General features: G+C 37.2%; 1 protein-coding gene across 2 annotated transcripts in view; it reads left to right on the top strand.

Moving 5' to 3' along the window:
- Nucleotides 1–26,894, top strand: part of AGBL4 (AGBL carboxypeptidase 4) — a 917,984-nt gene that overhangs the window by 44,567 nt on the left and 846,523 nt on the right. For both annotated transcript variants that reach the window (XM_072419611.1, XM_072419609.1), the window contains exon 2: nucleotides 19,515–19,637. In XM_072419611.1, coding sequence (XP_072275712.1) covers nucleotides 19,515–19,637 — 123 coding nt within the window. The remainder of the gene's footprint in view (nucleotides 1–19,514; nucleotides 19,638–26,894) is intronic.

Genomic DNA, 26,894 nt, shown 5'->3' with positions numbered 1-26,894 from the left:
AATAAACCAATATCCAGATATAAAGTCACGTATCGCTTAAGATCACCTAGTACTTCAAGAACGGGATTTGTATAAGGCAGAGTGACGTCAGCACCCAAAGCTGCAGACAATAGCTACTGAGTCCCCAGCATGTAATAAATACTTAATAAAAGCAGAAATTATTCAACATATACATACTATAATTATCAACATGTGCTGATGGTGTAACATATTAATAACATATGTGGATACGAGCAGTCATAATTATGTTATACTCATGCTATGCTTTTGTTTGTCAGCACAGCTTAGCAACAAATGCTTTAATGCTCCTCTGCTCTCAGTGCGAGCCTGTGTCATGGGGCTTTCACTGAATTTCAAAATCAAAACAGTATTTCCTTCATTGTCACGTTACCTATGCATTTGTATAGTCCTGACACTTTCCACAGCTATTTACAGGGTTTATAGTCATGCCACTAACTGTCTCAAAATCTAATGCCCCACTATTGTCATATGTCATTACCAAAATCTAAGGCTATTTTGGGGGAAGCAAATTAACCTACCTGTGTGTTTTTTGGGACTTGGAAGGAACATAGACACAGAAACATGCACATTCTATAGGGATGATACACTGGCTGTGATTCAAAGCTGGAACCTCAACACTACTGGTAGCCGCTATCTCATAATATTTAGTAGTGATTAAAGTGCACTAAATCCTATTCATACTCTGTCACCGTTCCCCCGCTAGCACCACCATCTTCTTCCTTCTCTTTTTCAACTCAGTCTTTTTCTCTATGTCTAGTATGACGTAACTCCTGCGCGGGCACTTGGGAATTTGTTCAAGCCTGGTAAGCGTGGGGTAAGCTGGGATGTGCTGGCTGTGTTGTCAACCAACCCTGAGCTGCCCATGCAGATGAAGCAAGGGATTAGGCTGGTAGAAATTCCTATTGCAGAAGGGACATCACATGTCCCTCTTACTGCTATAAAGTCCCGCTTGAATGCAAATTTTTAAAGTGACAAAGTTAATCTTTGTTCCAGCAATACATTAACAATACCCACTGAGGACTTTTCCATGTACTTATTGAAAATGTGAAATAGTGTTAGTCTACAGCAGCCAGAGTTCCATGAAATCCTTATGTTCCTCCAGAGACTGCTGGGGATTTCTTAAACTGCTATTGTCCACTTTTTTCATGGTGCCTGTTCATTTTCATGGTGAACACCTCTTGGTAAAGTCAGCTTCAGAACACCATGGATCCGTATAGCCCTCTGTAAGGGTGGCATTCTTTCCCTAGTCACCATTGAATTATTTTTAGTACGGGTTTTTACCAAGACCTAAAAAATATTTCAAAGATTCTTGTAGGATAAAACGGTTTAGAAAGGCTGGTGTACAGCTTTCAATTTTTGTAATCTGTCTAGAAAAAAATTCACTCCTTTCAAAATATTCACAATTTGTTGCTGTACAGCCTGAAAGGAAATACTTTTTCCAGTTGTATATACCCAATGCAGTTTATACCATCCAAATGAAAGATATTGTCAATGATTCTTTTCTCTGCCCACTCCCTATCTATCCTTCTCTCTGTCTGTTTGTCTATCTATCTATCTATCTATCTATCTATCTATCTATCTATCTATCTATCTATCTATCTGGTATTCCCTACATTAATATATCCTAAGTATATTAGTATACCTTTCACGGGATCGTTGAAAAGCTACCTTCAGCTCGAACAAAACATGACTTAGCAACAAAGCAGGAATGAGTTATCGATCAGGTTTTTATAAACTTACAGAAATTTACAATGTCAGCCATATTTAATGGGATTAGAGGGGATTAAATCTCGCCAAACTATTATTGTGCGGAAATATTTCTCCAAGCTAAGAAACCTTCCAGGCATGTAAACACATCCTTGTCTGTCTGGAAAGGAGAATTAGAGATCATTGAATAGGATCACTCGCTACAAAACAAATGAGCCATAACCTTTGCAAAGTCAGGCTGTGGAGCCGTATTTTGCTATTGTGCATTTCGTTATGGCTCTTAAAAGGCCACATTTTATTTGTTAGGCTGCTTTAATGATTAGCATTCTGCCAATGCTTGCTTCAAGTTGAATAAACTTGAAATACTATACTAGTGTAATGACGACTTTCACAAAAAAATTGAATTTTTCTTTTTAGCAACGCATTGGTGACTCTACTAAGGGCTTTATTTAAAGAGCAGCAGCCGCCTAAAAGATAAAAAGAAACAAAAATCAGACCTGAGAAATATCCTGTTGACATAGACTCCTAATGTGTATGTCTGGGTAAATAATAAATATTTAACCGTGAGTTATGGCAGTTTATACATAGTTAGGTAAGGGTATTTTGGGTTCTTCTTGAAGTCCTGGAAACTGCTTAGCACCTTAATTGTTTTATAAAGTATGGCAATGTTATAACACCTGGCAATGTTAGCTGTAGTATTTCATTTTCACCACTAGATCACTTCAGTTTTCTGGGTGGACTGATTAAGCACATCCTATGAAGGTAGGATGTCATGGACCTGCCTTGGGGGAATCTTACTGTGTCACCCTGCACTAAGGCTACCTACACATGTATGACTTTTGTTGTTGGAAAGGATCTTTCAGAATCCTTTCCAACAGCAAAAGACTGAAAGATGCATGAACAAACGCTGTACATACAGTGCCATTCTGCTGTATTGAAAGGGGAGGGGGGAAGAACGAGTGAGTGACACCCTGCTGTGCTCTCTCCCTTTCACTTGCATTGAAGTCACTCATCGTTTCTCATTCATGGATCCGCCAGGATGGATCCATGAACGACATCGGATGGCTGCTGTAAACACGTTAAATTCTCATTCCATATTAGCCCTGAAGTGATAATTGGACGAGAATCATCTGATGTGTGTACTTAGTCCGACCTTAGGAAAAATTTACACAACTGCAGAAAAGGTTATGTGATTGATGCCAAATATGAAGCTCACCTATAGATGAAATAAAGTTTATTAATTTATCATAAGTTGGTATTCTTATTTTTTGTAATAAGCTCCACATGGATAGTATATAACCACATAATAGTATTTTGTTTCCTTTGATAGTTTGGTTTCAGGTAGCTCTGATGTGATGTAAGTTCATGTGCAGGGTTGAAAATAAAAACAAGCATCCGATTGGTTGGTGAAGCATCTTCCTATTTCTTTTCTTTTAGTTTGTATGCACATAGAGCACAGCTATTAAATAAAACTTGATGATTACAATAAAATAGAAACGTTCAAACTCATTTATTATCTTCTACGATTCCAAAAATTCCAGCGCTACAAAAACAGAACACTTTGTTCTGGATAATTTACTATTTTCTTTGCCATTTATTAGTCTACTGTCACTTTCTCTCTTTTCTACTTTTGACTTGTCACTAGTCATTTAATCACAACAGGGGTGAATAATTCAAGAAAAGGAAGAACTGGTTATAAACAGCCAGGGGAGCGAACGTTATTTCTACAGATGAATTTATTCTTGGAAAACAGAAAAAAAGAACAGAAAATAAAATATCTTAAAAGAAAAGTGGCTCATTTGTTGCGGTCTCGGGACAGTAGGAATGATGCCGTAAGAATGCCTTCTCCCATGATGAGCCTGTTTAATCTGCTACTCATTTCCAAAGCTTAGGTTGCCATGGAAACTGCTACATTACATTGTTACCTGCACTATCTCCAATAAACAGAACACCTTCTGCAAGGCAAAATACAGATAGCGCTCGTGTTTGTGTGTGCCGTGAAACAGTCTCTGCACAAGTTGCACAATGAGCATTTTTCTCAGGCTTTTTTTTGAATGCTGGTTATAATAATCTCATTTTTGGTGTTTTATTTTACTAGCTACAATTTTATTACATGACTGTTCTGAGGCATATAAAGTCTTTCTGAGGTTTGTGTGGCGTTTGTGTTTTTTAAAGCCATGAATTAGTATGTATGATTACTGTCTATAATAATGTTGGAAAAAAGAAAGCATTTGGAATTATGGTGCTTTAAATATTTGTTCACACATATTTATAGCTATGGCCGTTACTTGAATATGGTACCTTGTTATACATACTGTACATGCTACTTAATGAGAAAAATTATATTTACATTGTTACCATTTGTATTACTTTCAGCACACTATATGTCCCTGTAAATGTGCAACTACCCCTGAAGAAGCCAGTCTGGCGGAATGCGTCGGGTACGATGGTTACACATACGCAGTCTATCCACCCATGTGACTGTTAATGGACGGTGGAGTCCTTTTTGGGCCCACTAATCAGATACGCAGTAGCTGTAGTAAATATTTAGTAAATAGTATGTATTTTGTTTTCAGAAGTGAAGTAATCATATTTATAATGAGCCTGATTTATTAAAGCTCTCCAAAACTGGAGGGGATTCATGGATGACCTTGGGTGATCCAACAAACCTGGAATGGATCTGGTCTAGGACTGAAATCATTTGCCAACTTACAGCAAATGCTTTTGAAGAAATCCATTAAAGGTTTGCTGGATCACCCAGGTTCTTCAATGAAAGTCTGTCTTCCCGTGGATAGCCTTAGTAAATCAGACCCAATGTGTAAAGTAATGTAGCTTATAGCAACCAATCAGAATTAATGTTGATAGTTGGTCGGTTGATATGAAATAATGCACCTGCACATCAGCTCTGTCCGTAACACTTCATCAGGGTTGTATATGCTCTAAGGCACTTGACAGCTGGTACCTAGAACACAATTCTAAATCAAAACATGTTCTAATATTGGTTTACTATTTTCTTTACTTGTTTGAACTTGTCTGTGGATAACATGGAAAGGGATGCAGGGCCCTTCCATAGAAAACTGCAAAGTTCTTTGTAGTGTATGGTACACCTTCAACCGTTTGAAGTTGAACTTTCAGTCCAGTTTCCTGCATAATTACATTTCTGACATGTCACAATATACAGTAATGTTATATCATGAAAAAAAACTCTACCTTCAATCTTCAAAAAGTTGTCATTGAGCTCCAGTCCAATGATTTTATTTAGGTTAATATAATCTATCTGCTTCAAGCCTTTGCCTTTCCTCCCAAAGTAATTAGGTTGCAAAATTGTAACTTTGTAGTAAGCTTAGTACTAAGTTCAGACTACAGTGAGTTTGTGGTGCCTTTACCACTTACACTTATTAAATGTGCCTGTGGGTGACATGCTACATGTTGCATCTTAGTTGTGGCCACCCATGGGAAATGAATGGGGAAAGCAGTGAGTGATCCAAAGCTGCCCACTGCTGCCTGCTGTAAAATGTTGAAACACTGGTTCAGTAAGCTTAAGGTTCAGTAAGCTGGCAAGGTGCTAACAGCTCAAAGCTGGCTGGGGACACTTATTCCCAACTGAACCTAAGAGGACCAGACTTATTTAATATTGGCAGCAGTAAACCATGCATTTACAGAAATCCATAAACTCTACACACCACTTCTCCTGAATTTTATTCATCAAAACTGAAAACTAACAGGACAGCTTAGTACAGGATACCCATAGCATAAAACAAGCAAAACAACTGCTCATCCAAGTCACTTACTCATGTTAGCTCATGTCCATTCCTAGCTTTGGGGATTCCCCCTAACATGTCCATCAAAACAGGCAGCTAATGTATCTTTTTTCTGTTCTGTCAGTAGTCAGCCTTTTCACCGGGTAGCATTCTTTTGCAGAATATAACAAAAAACAAAGCCCTGAGCATTATTTCCAACAGTAATTATTTCCTACCCAGAGCTCTATACTGTAAAGAGTACTGTAGAGATCAGTGAATGTTCTGTGTTTAACCACAATGCCTGCAATATCTCATTCTTTTTCCTTTTTAAAAAATAATGTCACATGGTGTCAATCTTATGCATTTGTAATCAAAGCTTCCTTGTGCCAACCTGCCATACATGTGTTAAGCAAAGCTTTCATTATTGTCGACAGGTGTGCCTTTACTCCAGCTTCAATTGATAAATTCTGTAGCTTCTCCAGGAGCAATTGCTGGATTATCTGGGACTTCTTTCTCAGGTTTTCTTTCTCAGCTTGCCAAGGGCTCTGAAGGCCAAGCTTTTCTAATCAGTGTTTGGGTGGTTTGATGTAGCTCCCCTTGATAATTAAACAAGCATTGTCACTAGGAAATGTTTGCATTATTTAAATCCTGTTAGAATCGGTGGCTATGTTTGAACATTGAGTGCACAAGTGTCATCCTACTACCCTGACCAACATTGATCAAATCACCTGGGAAGACTGGAAAATATTATTCCCAAACCAATTGCCAAGTACTTTCCCTCAAAAAAGTGAAGTTATTATTCTCTATTCTAACAAAATATGTTAGATTTAATATTTATGCCGACAGCATAATTTAAAAGGGTATTCAAAAGATTTTTCAACATTCTGTCACATTAAAATACCTTTAAAGCTCTACTCCATTGGAAAGACAAAAATAGTTTTGCAGTGGGGCTCCCCCAAAAAGCACCTTTACTTTATTTATTTTATCCTTTCATTCCTACTGGAATCCTCCAAAGGTGCAACCACTTTCCCAAATACTTTTTTTAAGCACACACTGTTGTTTGCAGGCCTGACGTTATCCTGTATCAGGAGCAGTAGTTCTCCACAACCACAAACGCAAAAAGGTAGTTTAATGATTTCCCTAGTATCAGACGAGAATCTGGCATGTTCACAGTTCTTTTCCGACATTGTTCATGGATTCGTCTTGGTGGATCTAGGAACGACCAACATCCATAATGGAAGTGAAGGGGATAGAGCACGGGGTGTTTCTTCAGCATAGAGTACCTGGAGCCAAACTGTTTACAATCAAAACTTATTAGAGCTCAGTCGTTTCTCACATGACTGTGTACAACACTTTAAACCTTCATGAAACTGGGACATAATCCCTCAATTCCCCCATCTCCCTCACTGATGTTCCTAACAATGGGAAATAACGCTTTAAGTTGGGTATTTTTGATCCTGGTTTTGCTAGTGTGGAACAACAGGGAGTAACTAAGATCTCTTTTGTTTACTTAGCTCACCTTGATGGAACTGAGAGCTTATGCTGTATTTGCTCATCTAGCCTTCTAAGGATCTTCCCAACTTCCAACAACTAGGGACTTATGCCAGACACCTTACACACTTTGAATGTTTCTCTTAAGGTAGTGGGTATGCCCATCATGTGTTTGCTCATATGTACTCTGATATTATCTCCTTTGGTTTGGGATAAACCCATTTATACATAGTTAAATGGGAAAGAGATTTAGGCATTACTTTTTCAGCGGAGCATATCCTAAACATGCACTTACCCGTACATAACTCCTCCATTAATAATACCTACCAAGAATTCCATATATCCTAAAGTCTCAGGCCACTGTTGGAGGTGTGAAGGTGTAGGATCCTTTCTTCATATATTTTGAGAGTGTCTGGACATAAGACCCCTCTAGGAAAAAGTTCACCAAATTGCCCTAAATAGTATGAATTTTCAAATTTAATTTGCCCCTGGCTTCTTCTTTCTGCATCATAATGACTTGAGTCGCAAATCTTACTGCAGATTTTTACTATACTGTCTTTTGGATGCTGCAAAAGCTTGTACCCCAATGACGTGGGATCAACCAAGGACCCTATGTTGACCCAGTGGTTTTCTGGAAATTATGACATTTACCAAGTGGAATATCTCACATCTTCCATGAAAGGTACTTGGAAGGCTTTTCTAAAGTAGTAGTTTCTTTTTCGCTGCTGAATATTCAAACCTCCTGTTCTCAGACGTTCCTACCAATCCTTTAAGCTTGATGTCTAGAACTGGTTGTGAGGACTAAGATAGCATGTTCCCCTCATCCACCCCATTCTTCCCATGCACTGGACCCCCTTTTTAATTTTTTTCTTGTAAATGTTTTGTTTATGTAATTTTCTATAGAAAACCAAGAAGGAGGCAGACCGCAAACTGCAATGCCAGCATTATATGGTCTGTTGACTGTTTTATGAAACCCTTGATTTGTCTTTCCATGTATACTTGTTTTATTGTACAGCAATGTGTGCTATACAGCTAAGTTGTGCTGTTTTTTACAGATGTCCATTATTTTTGCAAAGCCTCAAGACCCTTCTTTTTTTTACAAGGTTGTGGTTTGTAAGACACTCGAGGATGGTTGCTGCCCAATATTGGTTTTGAAATCTGTTTTTTCAGCTACTTTAGTACAAAGTGTATCTTTAGAGTTTTCCTCTCTATCCTGTTTGTTGTTAGATGTCCATATGCAACATATTTTAAGAGGCAACATTTACTAAACAATAAACAAGATCTATTTATGGTCTTCCAAACAGATTTGTGGACTAGTTGAATGATATTTTTGTAACGCAGTTTCATCAGGTATGCTTTAGCACCTACACATGTACACAGTTTGCTCTTCGTTTTCTCAAAACATCAGAATTTTATTTAGCATGGCATATGGTGCACACCTGCCACTTAATTGAGTAGAAATCCAAGTTAGAAGCAGTCCAGGGGTATATTAATGTGCTGCAATATGTTAGCTATCTTTAACCCTTGTGTTCTGTTGATGGAACCCCTTGTAATACGACAATCTGTCCTCTATTTCTTTACATTTTACGGAAACAGAATTTAACAGCAGATAAGAACTGTTTGGCCCACAGCATCTGACATTTCCTTTAAAATCTTGGACCTCATTTGATCTGTGGCCTGAGGCTGGCTGGCAGCTTTTTGGCTGTGGGGTAAGTGAAGGTTTCACTGCTAGATGAAAGCTGCTAGAATCCTGCAGTTTCCTTGTGTACAATTGCAGCAATGAATTCAATCATCTTGTGGTCTAAATCTGAATGTGTAGCAATGCTGCTGCAGAGCTGCCTTTTGGCAAACAGTAGTCAACTTACTCTTTAGGCATCCTGGTAACCTGAGCGGAGGTGGGCTTATGACAATGGATGCCAACCCAAAAAAATATATAAAGCAAAGTTTATTAAAGTAGAAAATGCTGTTGTTAGTTCAAATTCCACAAACCCCCTAAACCTATAGATATATCTGTTCATTATTTTATATATTTGTAAATAAATTATGTACATGTGATATGTGATATATGTAATGATGGAAATATTTTTTGGCCTCAGTGCCAATATTTTTATTTACAGATCAGTTGGAAAACATTAAAATACTCTACACCGTTTTTTTAGGAAAAGGGGAGCATTTCAGATTTTAATGCACTCCCCCAGTCAAACTAAAGGTTTGCGTCAATCTTGGATATTCTGACTCAAATTGAACATTTTTGCAGAAATTCCTCTTTTATCAGGGGTGTGGCAAGAAAAAGGGATTTGTCTTAATACAGCATTTGTAATACCCACAACATTTGTTTTAAAATTTGGTTAAGGTAAATTAAAGTCTGTAAGGGCCCCTAGGGTTTCAGGTTGGGCACCAGGTTTCTAGAGTGTGGTGATTATTTCCCTCAGCAGTTGGAGGCAATCAACATTGAAGCCTTCCAGTCATTTGGGAAACCTTTCTGCAGGAAGGTCCAGATCATTATTTATTGTGAAAGAATGAAGAATTAAAACTCCCAAATATGTACCTCTGTCAACAGCAGCCAAGTATTGGACATTTGTTAGAGTCATGAAATGAGGACGGGTAAATATCTCCCCACTAGTTGGTTTTGGAGTGACCACCAAATATGTATTTTCTATTGGCAGGAACTCATAACATTTTAAGTGACATTCAATGCTAAACACACACATAGTTTCTGAAGTATCCTGGGTGTTTTTTACATTCATCTTTTGCCCAGTGGGGTACCTGGCTCAGCTTTGATTAAACATGTTTGTCCCCTATTTCTTGAATTAAAGGATGTGTTCACGGTAGCTTTGCTCATCTACTCCCTCCATGGGAGTTATTAAAAAACCTGTCCAGCCTTATCAAAAACACACTTCCTGTGGCTTTCCTGTGGGTATATTCTTTATACTGATAGCTGTATGTGCGAGTGCATCTGCCAAGCAAGCTGCAGCTTTAAACTGAAATATTATTACTGTAAGCGATCGTGTGGACACTGTACCATCACTCTATAAACACAATTGCATATAAATATATATATAGAGATGTATAACATCCAGTGGACACTGGTAAAGTTCGAACTGACCATCATAATGAAGAAGAAAAGTGATTATAAGTGAGCATGGAAGAGTTGTTGGTGCCTAGGAGGCTGGTTTAAGTATTTTATGGGGAATCCCTGAGGAGTGTTTCTAACTCTAACTTTCTAACCCAGTTCTAGGAAGGTGGACCTAAGAAAGTGGCTGATGAGAATGTGAAGTATAATAACATCACCCAAATTTTGTGGATTTTTTGGCAATGAAGTGAATCTCCCATTTCACCAAGAAACCATTTTAAGATGATTTGAGTTTCATGACATTGTGCGTTATCTTGCTGGATTTGGTCATCAGTAGATGGGCACACTGCTGTCATAAAGGGATTGAAATAATTGGTATAAATGCTAAGGTAGGCTATGGCACTTAAATAATGCTTAGTTGGCACTAAAGGGCTCATAGTACACCAAGAAAACATCCCCTACACCATTTCACCACCACCTCTAGCCTGGACTGTTGTAACAGTGCAAGATGAATCCATGATTTTATGCTGCTGATGCTAATTTGTGACCGTACCATTTCAATGTCAATGCAGAAATCAAGACTTGTTAGGCCAGGCAATGCTTTTCCAATCATTTCCTGTCGTTTTGTGTGGCCATGTGAATTGCAGCCTCTGGTGCCTGTTCTTAGCTTAGGAGTGGCATCAAGTATGGTCTCCTGCTCTTGTTTAAATGTTCAACATGCTTTTTTTGTTTGAAGACGCTCCTTTACCTACCTCAATTATATATTATAACAAATGGTTATTTTAGCTACTGTTGACTTTTTATCGGATCAAACCAGCCTGGCTATTCTCTTCTGAATTCTGGCATCAACAAGACATTTTCACCCAGATAACTGCCATTCACAGGATATTTTCCCTTCCAAATCATTTTCTCTAAACACTTGATATGATTTTATGTGAAAATGACAGAAGATAACTTCTCAAATACTCAGATGGTAACTTTTCAAATACTCAGATAAGCCTGCCTGGCACCAACAACCATTCTACGTCCATTTCCATTTTCCCATTTTAATGTTTGACAATGTCTACATAAAAACAGTTACAAAAGGCAACTGTTTATGATACACAGTGCTTGAACAAACTGAATTTCATTTAGAGTTTACATCTGCTCCCTAACTTTTATTAAACCAAATATTTCTCGGGCCTTTGTTGCACCGAAATCCCAAACAATGTTATCTGCTTTGCTGGACCACAGAACTTTTACTCTTTATATTATGGAAAGAAGCAACTGTTTTGTAGTCTAGCAAAAAGAAACACAGGCAGGATTTTTTTAGTTTATGAGCAAGCAGGAGGCCTACTTTAATCAATGATAGAGACTTATGAACTTTCATGTTGCAGGAATATGTAGATAAAGAATTGAAATAGGTCAGATTTGGACATTACCACCCCTGAAAAGGTTTTACATAACAATATACTTTAGCTTAGAACTAATGATAGCTTTATTTGTTAACATCATAACTGCAACGTTAGCCATTTAATTTTTCCATTGATCATTCTGGTCAATGCCTCCAGTCTTCCATCTAGAGTGTTCAAATTTGTTTGCATAATGTTGATAGCTCCGTCAGCAGTGTCCCCCGATCACTCACTGTAACCTACAAACAGTCTAAATCGCCAGCTTTTTATATACCTAGCATTTACTGTTCTTTGTAATAACCAAGTCTCCTGCCCATTACATTTTAAATGCCAAGTACTGTATTCTTATTAACAGCAAGCAACACAATGCATTGAACTATTTCATTGCATCTATTTATGTAACATATTTATAGGCAATTTAGGGGTTTACTGCACTCTGCTGTCACACTTCACACAGCACAGAATTAGCATGTATGCTTTAACATTTATATGGCCTTTCCCTCAGCTAATGCATTACCTGTCGGGGCAGAGCCAGTGGTTTGTGAGAGCTAATACTGGTTAATTATAGCTACAGATTTTCAGGCAAGGAAAAGTAATAGCTGTATCCAGAGATTCTGTAATATTCGCCAGGCTACAATATTTTATGCGTAAATGATTTCCCTGCTCCTAAACTTCTATCCAATGGAATGCTCTGATGTCACATGATTTCTCTTCCCTATTCCAATACCTTACCCTTTATTTTTTTAGTTCCTATTTAATAATACGTATATAGTATTAAAGTGGAAATAAATGAAAAAAATGTAAGCAGACAGGCGGTTTTTTGCAGAAGGGACAATGCAGAAGAGTTTCATCAAACCCAAAAAAGTTCATGTAAAAAATGTCAGCATCAGCAACAGAGCAAGGACAGGTGAGTTTATGTTAAAAATTGCAGACAGGTAAGTTGATTTTATTGCAGAAGAGACATTGCCTAACCTTTCAGGACTAAAGGACATGCCTGCTCTCAATGTTACCTGTAGTTCTGCTTGAAAATGTATCTAATCCCCAGAACCGTTCACATGCCTACAATATAGCCTATGAGTATACAATGATACCTATGTATTGGTATTGTTAAAATGATTTCTTAGTACTATCAGTCTTGCTATAAATTTTCTGGGAACTAAATAACACTTTTCCCTATGCATTGCAGGTAGGAAGGTGTTTGTAGTAAAAATAAGAAGAGCAGCTTAGGACAGAAAGTGTGTTACTGGTAATATCATTAGGTGAAAATAAAGCATGAGGCCTAAAATACTGCACCCCTAAAAAAACACCTTACTGCTGTGTTTCTTAACCAAGATTCCATGAAACCCTTGGATTTCTCTAGAGATTCCAAGGGGTTCCTTGAGCAATTACCAATTTGTGATTTTCAGGTCAGTTTAGGTGACTCCAATATTTTTGGATATCTGTAAGGGTGATATTCTTCCCAATTTCCAGCAATGTAGGAGGCATAATTCACACTGAACACCATACTAATATACTGGGAGCTGTGGATACAGTATTCATAGTAGGGGTTCCCTAAAGACCTGAAACTTATTTCAAGGGTTCACCCTTGATAAACTGGTTGAGAAACACTGCCTTAACGTTGTCTTGACTCATCTGTGATGTTCAGTAAGAGTTTTCCTGTTTGAGAATGCCTCTAAGTGCTAAAATGATAGGAAGCACCCCTACAATAAAGAGAGAAGTAGAGAATGTGTCGTGTTTATCAGAGAATGCCAGTGGGAAAGTGAAGCTATCCAGTCTCGCAAAGAGTTGCTGTTGGGTTTTTATTGTCTAGGCACCTCTTCCATATTAAATAACTATATATCCAGTGGGAATGTTTATCTGAATCACTGCGCTACTTCTCTTTTTTACTTTCCAGTCTGGATGGGGAAGAGACATGATGTAGAAGTAAACAGAGTAATTAAAACAGAGCAAGACCAGGTCCTCTCCCCCATCAGCTGAGCAGTAAGTAGAGCTGCAAAAATATTGCTATTGCATGGACAAGAATACAAATTATTTGGTAGGTTAAATGGCTCTACTATGTATTTCAGCCAAGAATTTATCTCTTTACCAAGAATGTATCTGTTTTAAAGTTCAACTTTAAAAAAGCATGGAAGGAAAGTAGCAAAAAAAAAAAAAAAAAAGCTTGTACGATGTCTCTATAAAAATCAAATACAAACAAAAACAGATTTTGGTTCAATTAGACCATAGAAATGAACAATATTATTCTACCCCAAACTTTTCTTTTGCTAAGCTACCTTCTGTTCAGTCCGAAATGTACTTTTTTTTTTGTTAATTTTATTGTGTATATTCTTTTTTGTGTCCCTTGTGTCTGTATTATTTTCTTTGAAATATTACCCTCTGACTACTTGCTCTCAGCTGACTCATAAACTTCATCCTCGGCGGTATTAATTCCAATAATGAATCCGTCCTAGGCTACAATTACTGTAAAAAATCAGAAGGAGAGCCACAAGTGACGAAGCAATATTGTAAACATATTGGCAGGGGCTGTAGCGTAAACACAGATTTACAAGGAATATTAATATAATTTAATTCTACATTGCTTCAAGTTTTGATTTAAGCATGTCAAAACTTCGGTATTTATGCGGCGAAAAGATGAATATAAAATGTGAACGTATTTGGCACCTTAATAATACGAGTACTTATAAGTGACAGCTTGTCATGTAAGCTGACAGACTCTGTTGGAGTATTCTATAAAAAATACTGGAGCATTGCTGTTTAAATTTTTCAAGGGATCATCCCCCCACTACTATATGTTTTTACGATTCATATCTGCGAGAGCTTTCTGTAGCTATGATATATTCAGAAAAGTTGTACTTTTTTCCAGAAATAATTGATAAAAATACTGAATTGTAGAATGAAATGCAAATGATGGTAAGATTTCGGAATACATTTTTGATACCTCTCACTTAAGTAGACACTGTAGCTAGGATATATATCTCTTAATGACACTGTCTCTTTAAAAGACGTTGTCTGCTGGGAAAAACAGTGTTTTTTCTTTTACAAAGCTGAAAGTGCTACTAGGATTCTTAGCATTGGGTACATGTGTTGGATGCCTGTATCTTGGAAGTCACCACTGTTTCTTCCAAGACTTGGTCAATAAACTGAAAAGTGCATATGCCTATCAGCTTGAGATGGAATAATGGACTACTTTGTACATATTTTTTTCAACAAAATCTGTGCAAGAATAAAGTCTAAAGTCAGTGCTTCTAAGCCAGGGTTCAATGGAATGCAAGTGTTCCTTCAGAGATTACTAAGAAATTCATGAGACAGTAGCGGTTTGTGCCTCTCTGGTCAGTTTAACTGACACCAATGCTTTATTTTGGGTGTTATTCTTCCCTCTGGCCAGCAATATATGATGTAGTCTTCCTACTGCCCACCACACCAAATATATTGTGAGCTGTGGGTAAAGTAAATATAGCAGAGGTTCACCAAGGCCTGAAAGTTATGGGTTTACTACATAAAAAAGTCAAGAAAGGCTGCTAAAGTTTTCTGGCATTAAAACACTTATTAGACATCCCATTTTCTAGTTGTCAGACCAGGGTGGAAACAGGTTTTTTATGGTCAGTATTTTAATGTTTTTTATTCTTGCAGTATTACGTACTAAGCATATACACTAAAGTCTGAGAACCAGAAATGGACCAGGACAACTCTCACTTGCTTGATGAGGATATTCACAAACGTTTCACTGGACAACTACCATTTAACATTACAGAAGCACAGCTGTGATCTGGTGCACCGGTTCATATAATGCAAAGTAATATTGTAGTTAAGCATGACATTGTAAGATGCCAGATTGCAGCTATGTTGACCAGCAGGTAGCATCTCCAGAACCCCATGACATTAGTATTAGTACTGGCATAGTCAGTGTAACCCCTCCATTATCCCTGGGTGATTGATCGCTGCTTTGCTTGAAGAGGCACAAGGGCTGAGAGGATAGCACTCTTTCCTTTACAGCACTAGGTCCCGGGTTTGAATCTTGGCCAAGGTGCTATCTGCATGGAGTTTGCATGTTTTCCTGAATTACTGGGTACTCTGGTGACATGACTGTGAACTTTGTAAAGCTCTTCTAATTTGTTGGTGCTATATAAATACTAGTTATTAACAAGAGTCAGGTAGCCAGACTAGGACAACTATTATTTTGTCAAGACAATAATGTGTAATGTGAACAGTGTGCCATAGTGCTTTATTAATTGATGGTCTGTGTGGAAGTGGCTGTTCCTAATGTACATGCTGTACTGAGACACCCCAATTAACACCCTTACCATCGCATCGCATTGCACTCATTCATGTGTAATTCTGTAGCTGCATAAAAAATGGGAGCTGTCATATATTTATATGATCACTGGTCTGGGTGGGTAGAAAAGAGCAATATAATTTCCATTGTGCCACTGATTTCAGTTTCCACTTTCAGTGACTTCTAAAAGAGAAAATATCTCTGATTGCAGAAACCAGAAGAATATACCAGTACTATCTCGGAGGCAAATGTGCCTCTGTTACCCCAGCTCAGTTATCCCTTGGCAGGTACCAGTTGATTTTGCCACATCCCGGATTTCAGGGCTCTCTAGGGGTTCGGTTAACACTGGTAGACAGGCACAATATAGGTATTGTGTGGTAACTTGTGATGCCTACTATTGTGTTTTAGCATTATTGTATTTTAAATATACACATTACAGATTTATTTTATATGAAAGGTGTCATCAGGGAAATATGTGGACTGCCATTGTTGTCCTTCTTTAAGCATTGATTGACTTTCTCTGGTTTCAGAAGCTTTTCAGTCACTCAGTTCCATGCAACATCTATGCATGTAAAGTCAGACTTTGATTTGCATTCCTATTTCAGGCCTATGAAAGAGAAAACCTTAAATCAGAGGATCAGAATAAGTATGTAACTGACATTTGCAGAAGGAGTTTGGCAGAAACAGTGTACATGTTTTCTCATGGCAGGTTTCCTTCAAGAAGTTTGCATACAAATAGCCACTAGAGGGAGAGCCTGAAAACATTGATTTGTGAACAGCTAGTGAAAATTGAAAGTCACAGGAAAGTCAAAATATAGGGGAGTAAAAAGAAATAGAATAAAAACAGGAATTTTCTATTCTAGTTTTAGCAAATATGAATCATCTACAAATGTGCCTTGTTACTGTATGCTTTTTTTCTCTTTTTGAAGCTGATGTTTCCAGTGGGTTTGATATTGCGTGTTCAGGTTTTTACACATATTTAACTGGCTTGCATATTTTTCCCTACACCCACAAGAAATTAAAAAGTGCAGTTTAGTCACTGTTTTCTAATGCTATTATGCCAGCAAAGGTTGTCTTTTTTTTCAACAAGATGCATTTCTAAATAGTGATATACAATAGGTACGTTTTAGATATAAGCCTAATTCTAATTGTGATAGTCAAAACTGCAGATTCCTGGATCATAAAGTATTTGATAACGTAGCAAAGGTTAATCTGTCTGAATTTTTTTTCTGGGTCCCTCCTACAGTGATTCACTTTCTCAGTGACAGAGTGCGAGGTAATAAAAATTACAAATTTTGAGTTACCAGACCAGTAACTGAGAGAACATTTTTTAATGTAGACACTAATCCCTATTATGTCCAGAATGTAAAAGCACAATGCAGTCATGTTTGAATAATTGGTTCTACATGGTATTTGTGTAGCTCACACTATAGGGAGCTATTAAAAATATGAACTACTACCTTTGTGCCTCTGACCTCCTGTATTGAATTAATCCAGAATCAATCTTTACCCCTAAAAACAACTCTACCAATTTTTTTTCCGTTGAGCAAACATTTATTTATTTAAGGTTTATTTTTTCCAACACCCATCTTCAGGTATGTGTAGTTCCTGTATCTGTATCTTCCTACTGTAGACAAAGAGAAAAGTAAAAATTAGGAAGAGATTCTAAGACTTTCCCTATATATAAAAAATTAAAAAAAAGGTTCTGGTTGGGGTGCTGCTTTTCCGAGGGCAGATGCTTTAATGCTACCATATATTCCACAAGGAAGTGTGCAGTCAGTTCCTTTCACATTAACCACACAAAAGGGTGGAGGAAATCTCTCCTACATTCCCACAGATAACACACTTTGAAACTCCAACCCTTCCCAAATCTATCCAAATCGTAAAAAATAATAGACAGGAAAAGAACTTCACAAAGCATCACAAAGCATAAAACCCATTCAAAAATCAATTAAAAATCCATATTTAAATGCATATAATTCAAGTACAAACATGTACACTGAACAAATTGAAATACACTGAAAATTATAGAACAAATCCTGTTACATCCAATAAAAAACCTCACATCATTTTTTTTATGGGAGTAGAAAAATTTGAAATAATTTTTAAGACTGATCATTTTGTTTGCTTTAAACTGATTTTAACGTGACCTTACACTCAGGGGATCACTGATTGTGTGCCTGAGCAATCAGTCTATGCATCTGCACAATTCAGCTATTTCCTCTCCATGCAGAAAGTATAATTTGGCTACAAAGAATATCTTCATTCCCAGGATATCTATTTAAAATGAGGAAAAATAGCTATTTAGAAAGAGGTCACTGAAACAGGTGACCCGATTGGAAGATTTTCCCTTCTCACCGTTTTAATAGCAACTTTAAAGTTTTGGAATGACTTTGTCTAGTATCCAGTACTACAGTACAAACAGAGAGGTAAATCTACCTGAGGTAACATTAAAAATAGGAGAGAAGTTCCAACTATGTGTAAAGTCTGTTGCAATAAACTATTTGCTGCATTGTTTGCTCCTATTTAAGTATTGCTATTGCTCCTATTTCTACTCCTTTGTCCACTGCCTACCAACTGCTGCATGTACTGAGCTTGCTGCCACAATATTCAACCAAGATGTAGTTTATTAGTTTAAGTGATTCTCCCGTTTCCTATGCACAATGAGGCTAAATCAGAATGATGGCGACAACAAACTACAACTGAGCTAAGTATGGTAGTGGGAAGTTGAGAATACACAGGTAGGTGGCCCACGTCAATACAGAGGAGGCATGACTGCTGGAACAAAGAGAGGTCACATTTCTCTGTCATTTAAAAAAATATGCTTAATTTGTCCCACTTTAAAATGATATACAGTCTCTTTGTGTTGTGTGTAAAGAGTTAAAGTGCAAATGCTTCTAAGAAATATCTTGCAGGTATGTTGGGTCACCCAGGTTCTCCCATTAAAGTCTATCTTCCCCAGTCTTGGGAGATTTTAGGCCAAATGAGAGAAAAGGCATTCCTTCACTTGGTAACCACAATAGCTGGTGCTCTCAATGTAATTTCATAAAACCAATCACATGCTCCCCACATTCTAGTGAGTTTATTGAGGTCAAAACACATAAGCAATTTACACCATGCTCAGCTAAACTATGAAAATTTCAGCATTGGTTTTACGTGGGATTTACCTCAGAACATTCTATTTGTAAATTAAATGACTTTTATGCTGCTCCCCCACTTCATATCATAGGGTGTGTGTCATCAAGCTTTTTTTTTTGTGCTGTAAAAATTTCACTAAAACCAGTAAAACTATTGCTATTTATAAAATTCAAACAGATAACACAGATTTAGTCATTGATAAAAAAAAAAGGCAGAATGAAGGAAAATGTAGAAAAAGTATGCCTAATGCAATAGGCCTGATTTAATAAAGCTCTACAAGACTGAAGAGGACACACTTTAATCAGTGAAGCTGGGTGATTCAGCAAACCTGAAATGGATTTGGTCCAGGATTGAAAAAAATGTAACCTCTCCAGTCTTGGAGTGTTTTAATAAATTAGGCTCAATGTAGACTAAAAAAAATAATAATTTGTAGACAATTAAAGTCCATCTCCCTTTTTATCTGGATCTAATGTTGATTTTGACATGTATGCAGTTTTTACTAAAGGTAATCTCTACTTACTCATTTTTAAATCATATGCTCAATTTCAATTCCCCAAGCCTGCAAAATGTTAACTTTCAAATTAGGGCTACCTAATGAGCTTTTATTGATACAACTACACAAAACTATTGTATGCTATGAACCAAAATAGTCTAACTATGCATTTTTCTGTTTTACACAGGAAGTGGACTGGAACATGAAGCCGCCATGTCTAGAAACATTAACAAGTTGATCGTAACACCTTCAGGCCATAATGGGCAACCAAAAAGAGGGCACCTAGTATTTGATGCCTGCTTTGAAAGTGGTAAGTGCTCAAATATTCCATCAGCTGAATCTCATTTGCAGTGATTGCCGTAGACAAATACAGCTCTAATACAAAGCTTGAAGCATGACTTTACAATTTACTGTTGTATATTATAATGCAAATTGTGAAATTAAAATGCCATAAAGTAAAGTTTTTTGTTAGGGGGTACTATCAAGCTTTTTGTCATTTTGAACCTTCATTTTTTAAACTTAATTTATTATTGTGTTGTAGTCTGGCTGCATATGCGGTAATATATCTTTTGTTTTTCTTATTTTTAATACTTTGTTGCAACATGTTACAGAGTCAGGCTGCTATTCTCTGAGTTGAGGGTCTAAGAGTGCTGTCCATTAGAGCAGTGTACAGGGAGATATGTCTGAGTCAGGCATCTGCATTGGGTGCGAGAACTGAAGTCTGACTCTCAAACATGCTGACGCCAGAGGGTATTTTAATCCTTTTCATGTTGTGATTTACCTGCTTTGTGCTTTATGCTACATTTCATCAGGGGTCTGCCAACCAAGACCTATTCACCAGTCTGCCTTTGCAAATAGATTCCCTTGGCAGAATCATACTCCCTGCACCCCAGGTGACCTATGTTATGCCACCCTTCTTTTCCGCATAGTCTAGGTAACCTTAGAGTTATCTCACAGGAGCTCTTATAGGGAAATAGATACATTCCTGTGCCACACTGTTTACAGTTAACTTGGCAATAAATGATTCTTCTTCAGCTTTTTTTTTACACATGTTCTGATGGTGAGGGGTAGAGGGGTTAAAGGTGTCACTCACAAATCCTTTCTAGACCAGCCGCTCTAAGAAACAGTAACGCTGTGCAAAAGATTGACAGTTATTTTCAGCTGTGACCCAGTGAGATTAGAAAATTACAGTCACTTGGATAAAAACAGAAACCCTTATCCTTACATCCCAGCTTTGTAATTTGAGGTTTTTGTAAAAATTGCCCTGGAAGATAGGAATCAGGTATGTAAAACATAGCTAGATTTAGCCAACATTCCTAATGCTAGTGATTTTAACAATGCTACATTTAGATATCACTACAAGGACAGTTGCAAAATATGGCAAATTTATTGAAAATCGAGAAAAGAAATAAGGCACAAAAGTAGAGTTTATAAAAGAGTGACCAGATGGGTTTCACCTGACTACAGTACTGCCAGATTTTTGGCATTGGCCTTGTTTTAAGTTTGTAGCTACACATATTACACTATTTAATAATACTTATTAATTTAGGAGCTCAGTTTTGGAATTGCATTTTTTATCTCACCACAGCCATTTGTGCTCTACAATTCAATTACATTTTGATTTAAATTTTTAAGTTTATTATTAGTGATGCCTAAAATACTTCATATTCATCTTTTCTCATTTTAAATTGATGAGTGATTAGGTTAAAAGAAAAATGGTTTAGGGCATCACACCACTGGTGTTCCCAAGGGGTACCACATAACATTCCAGTGTTCTCCCCAACCGGTTTTAGCTGGGCATACCACCCAGCACTTTTAAGTAACCACCCGGCTGATATTGCGTGGTTACTGAAAAGTTGGGTCACAATACAGGGGTTACCACCCACCTACAGCTGCTTCCCATCCAGAATTCCCATCCATTCTGGGGAAAATTCCGATATTCAATACATATAAATATGTTATGCAGTGTATAAAGCATAGTTGGGAACGGAGCCATTACAAACCGCGTTACAAGCCACTGCTCCTATTTAAGGCTACACAAGGATAAAGGATCTGTGGTTTAGATCCAGAGCACTACATTATTTAAAAATTAATGTTTTAAATATATCCAGCTAACATAATACATTTAATCAGAAAAGAGAACTCTTTAATTACCAAACATATTCAAGCTTGGATAGACTGACCCATTAGACTTTAATTTATATGGTCACTTCAAGCCATGATGGACCCCATTCACAAAGGGTTTGTTGTCTTTTCCCATATTAACCAAAATCTAACAATTCCTACGGCAATGGTTGATAATGGACTTTATGGGTAACCAGAGCTTCTTTGCTTCCTTCTTCAGCTACTATTGTCTTAAATTATGGAGATTAGGAAATTCGTCAGTTCCACTTCTCTCCTGATATTAGAACTTCTCTCGCTTGATATGTTTTGTGCATTAACATTACAAGTAGCTGTCTACTTGTCAGACAGATGGATTTGTACTGCTGAAGCATTTCAGTGTGAGATGTCTGGCTCTTGTGTTCTTATTTAAACAGACTATCTGGTAATTAGAAAGATAGGCTGTAAATTGCAGATTTTTTTGTCTGTAAGTTGATTTAAACAGGCATTTGAAAAAAAGTATGGGTAATGTTTCAATCCATTATTCTTTCATTGTCATCTTTTGTGCTGCCCCTCTCCCACATTACCCTGTAAAGTAGAGGTGAGAAAACCAGTGATATGTAAATTTTTGGATTCAGCTGGGAGTATGAGGGCAATTGTATTGGTCAATCACTATTACTTGGATTATGGAATTGTTTGATTCTTTGTGATTTAGACAAATCAGCATTAAGATATTCAGGCCAGTGGTAAACTTAATGGAGACATTTGTTTTAAAGAGCATTCTTTAAATAGTTTGTGCCAAGTAACCATTGAAGCTGCTTCCACTGCCATGAAGTAGTATTCATTAAAAAAACATAGAAAATGCAAAAAAATTTAAAATTGCGATTTTAGTTGTATTGGTGCCATACTTGGATATCATCTTTAAAATATATTCTGTGTTGCTGCTAATGCTTGATCAGGTACAGGCTTAAAGCTGAACTTCAGAACATATACAAAAGACAAAAATTGATATTGATCTGCAATCATTATTACATATTTCAATTGAGTTATTTAGGTATCTGAAAATTTGTAAGTATCTAACTTGACTTGGTATCAACCTTTTAGAGTCCATATCAAACAGAGCTCAGAGAGGATGAGGGAGTAGCAGCACAGGTCATCAATCAGGTATGTTGCAGTGCAAAGAGCATGTCAAAAATAGAAGAGTACAGGATGACAGGGAGGTGAGCTCTCAATGTGCTACTTTCCTTTTTACTATTCTATATATTTTTGGGGCAAGAAAGGAAAGGAGCTACACAAAGCAATCTGGCACGTAAGAATGCCTATTGCAGAAAGGACCTCGTCTGTCCCCTTCTGCAGTTAAGCCCTGCCAAATCACACATTTTTAAAGTGGAACATCTAGCTTCTTTAACAAAGGGAAAAAAATTAAACCACTAACAATCAAAAATTAATTGTAACCATACTCCATTTAATTATAGGGTATGGTTACAATACGAGTAAAGTTGCATAAATCTCAGGACTGTATGGATAGAATTACAAATCTTTTGGCAGGTAAAACAACTTTTATATATGTATTTCATGTTTACATTTAGCTAATTGCCTTGAGTTCAGCTTTAATTATAATACTTCTTATGCAGCTATCGGAAATGTAGAAATTAGTTTTTTTACCCAATGTTTGTTGGTAATGTTTCTCTTGAACTCCGCTTTGCCAGAGGCCTGCAATGTATTGCTCAGCATGTTGCTGGCTCCTCGGTAGGGAAAGGATTAAACAAATAATCCGATGCTATGGACCCACAGCAATGTTTTTCAGTGCTTCAGAATATTTCCTACACAGCGTGTAATGCTGTGGATTTACAACCCGTCATGTTCAATGAAAGGTAGTCATGATCATTGTCACTTATTACAGCAGGCTTGCGAGGGATAGATTATGGAGTTTGTATGTGTTTGTAAGTGCAACACCAGAGAATAATTTGCTAATTTTTCAAGATGGAGGTTGCTCATAGCAATGGATTAGCAGCTGGCACTTTCCTAATTTACTCTTGAGACAGAGGGAACCTGGCTGGTTACCACAGACGTATTTGCTTAGCTCTACTTTTACAAAATCTTTTCAAATGTAAACTTCTTTTGGTCCAGAGCAGAAGAAAGCAAAGCCCCCTCAGAGAACAATGGACAATTTTCCCTTCACCTGTCACCACAAGGCAGATGGTTTACTTTAGCAGAAAAAATATCATACTTTTTTTAACCATAAACCCATAAAATGATCCATATGTTTTTGAAAGGTGCTACATCATCCCAACTCAGTCAATCAAGAAGGCTGAATATGGAAACTTGGTAGAAAAGGAGGAAGAAGATGGCAGTGCCCTGCAACAGAATTGGGACAGGTGAGTATAGCGGTGTTTAGTTCTACTTTGAATGTAGTTGAAACAAAATCCCCTTGCCATCGAGTGCAGCCCACCTGATCAAATACATACTTTCCTCACTATTCTAGTATTTGTGATGTTTAGCCTTCCCTATCATGCTCAGTCTTTGCAGAAACAAAATGTCCTCTTCCAACTGAGCCTGTGTTTCATGTTCATATTTATAACTATAGGTGACTAATATTCATGTTGGCCTCCAGCTGTCCAGAGGAGTACAGCTTATCAATAGGAATGGATAATGCTGTAGCATATGTGCACAGTTGGAGGACCCAGAGGGACATTTTTTTTAGAAAGTCTTTGTGTTGATTGCAGGAATAGGGACCAATAGTAAGGTTGTTTCTTATGCCAAATCTGTAGGTCTTTTAGGTTTCAATCGCTATCCGTTCTCATTTTAACTAGCAGGTTGAGCTCTGGATTCTTTTTTACATCTTTCCAGACCATCCTTATATGCTTTTCAGAAAAAGTTTGCTTTTTACATAGCTCAGTAGCTCAAGGTAAAATTTATTCACACAGCAATGGCTCATGCTTTTTCCCGCCATATTTAGATAAATGCATCTAATGTTGGATGACATATGCATCTTTTGTGTTCTTTCTTAAAAAAGAAAATATGATTGCAATTTGGTTGTACCCTGTAAAAAGGTTTATATGGAAAAAAATCTTTATAAAGCATAAAACAAATATAAAGCAGACACTAAAAAACTTAAATTATATCTACAGCCTAGACTGTTGTTTTATAGTTTTGAAAAGAGTAGGAGGGGGTTATGACCCCAGCCATTGTTTTTCAGTCTTATTGAAGACATTTTCCTTTCCAAATTAGGAGAAATTTTCTTAGTTGTCTATAAAATTGCTCCATCTTTTGTTTTGGTGACGCCTTAGAATTTTGGATTTTCCACTCCTGATAACAATGGTCACCAGGACATCAATTAAAACTTGCCAGAGATTTGAACGCTTCCCTACAAAATGAAAAACAAATGGCTCTACAAGCACTTTAAAAAAAACAAAAAAACAGCCAAACCCATTATAATTCTTTTAAAGACTACACAGACACAAATTAATTTTTGAATAATTACTACTCTTTACACTTGGATTACATTGAAAATCACAGTGAGGATAAGCACAGTTATAAATCTTCTATTGTTTTATTTAAAATGTGATGCAAAATCTTCCAGCAGTAATTTTCTAAACACACACCATATATTATTCTTTCTCTGTATCTCTCAGTGGAAAATTTCTGGCTAGCACAAATCTTCTGATTGGAAAATGCCACTATAGGCAAGATAGTTCAGAAAAGATTTCCAGGCGTTTCTTTTTATCTATATTGGAAATACAACATATACAAAGTTAATTCTCTATGCTTCTTTCAATACTCAGCCAACATAAAAGGATGGCATTTTTTTCACTACCAAAAGCGGTAACCCCGAGCCACACTCAGGGTGGAATTGTAAAGGGCTCACCCACGAGCTTGCGGCCCCTCCGGCAATGTCTGCCTGGCATCTGTGTACCCTGGCAATTCCCACTCGGCATCTGTGTCCCCTGACGATGCCCACCCGGCATCTGCATCCTCTGGCTTTGCGTCCCCGACGCAATCAATGAGATGTGTGAGCGGCGGTGTGCTCGGGGCAGGACCTGGCAGGAAATGTAAAATAATTTAAAAATACTGATGTAATCAGACTGCCAGGGAGGTTAAAGCATTACACATAGGATGTCCTGGGTTTGATCCAAAGTAAAATCAATGCTCAACTTTTCATAGTTTAGTTGAACATGGTGTAAAATTGCTCTTGTATGCTGACCTCAACAAACTCTTTCAGTACCAGACATGTGATGAAAGCACATTGAGAGCACCAACTATTTTTGTTACTACTAGGAAGGACCCCTATTCTCTCATTGGACCTGATTTATTAAAACTCTGCTAGACTGGAGAAGATAGACTATCATGGGTAACCTGGGTGATCCAGCAAACTTGTTTGCACTAAATGGCTTTGCAAAAGCCAGATATTACTTTGAAAAAGTAGCAGGGACCTCATCATAGCTGTACATAGCCTATGCAGGAAGCAGGGCTGTAGGAGGAACACAGCAAGTTCAAGGGGCAGATACAAGACCAGTCACCCTGTGGAAGAAGAGAGAACAACAGTGGCTTGTCTGTTTTATAAAAAGTTTTGAGACAAATTTTTACACTTTACTGGATTGATCTAAATAAATCTGGAGAAAATGCACACAGTATGCCAAGATTTAGTTGAGATAACATTTACATAGCTTTATTTGATGAGGCCTGATTTGTAATACTTATATTACATACCAAACAGGAAGTGAAAGTAACTCTCTATAGCAACATACATAGAAATAAAATTGTTTTTCTTTAGCAGAGCGGAGGAAATCTTAATTTTTAGTTCTGTCTGTGTCCCTGTGACAGTTTTTTCCATACTTACCTAACCTATGTGGTGAAACCATCAGCAGCAAGACAGGAATTCAAGGTAAATCTCTCTAACACAGGCCTGAATAGCAGTAATACCATGAGATGAGTTCTATTCTTCTCTTGCTCTATTCCTATTTATGACCAAAGTCAAATTGCAGATGGAGAGATCATGGCTCCACATCTACCTATACCTGGATATTTGTCATTAGCAATAGCTTTTACTTTCTCCTTCATATTTGTTCACTATACCACCTAGTACTATGTACTATACCACCTCTGCAAAAATTCAGTTGTATCACTGCACATACATGTACCATGGAGAATATAAAAATGAAATGTATTAGAATAGAGGTACCCATACAAGGCCATTCCCATAATAACATCATGCATAATGCCTGCAGATTGTGCAGGCTCTTGTCACATTTTAATCCCTGATAAATGCCCACCTTAGCTACAATTTTCCTTTTTTTTTTCTTTGTGGAATTGTACTTGGTTCTAAAATTGCTTTTTTTTTTTTTTGTATCACAATAACAAAATGTTTTTGTGGAGCGGTGGGGGAATATGGAGATAAATCTCAACTGTCAACAAAATCCTCATTCCTTTGTAGTAAATTTCACAGACTAGGTCTGTAATACTAGTG

This window comes from Pyxicephalus adspersus, chromosome 8 (genome assembly GCF_032062135.1).
Source record: "Pyxicephalus adspersus chromosome 8, UCB_Pads_2.0, whole genome shotgun sequence".
Classification (NCBI taxonomy): Eukaryota; Metazoa; Chordata; class Amphibia; order Anura; family Pyxicephalidae; genus Pyxicephalus; species Pyxicephalus adspersus.
This window is presented reverse-complemented; position numbering and strand designations above follow the sequence as displayed.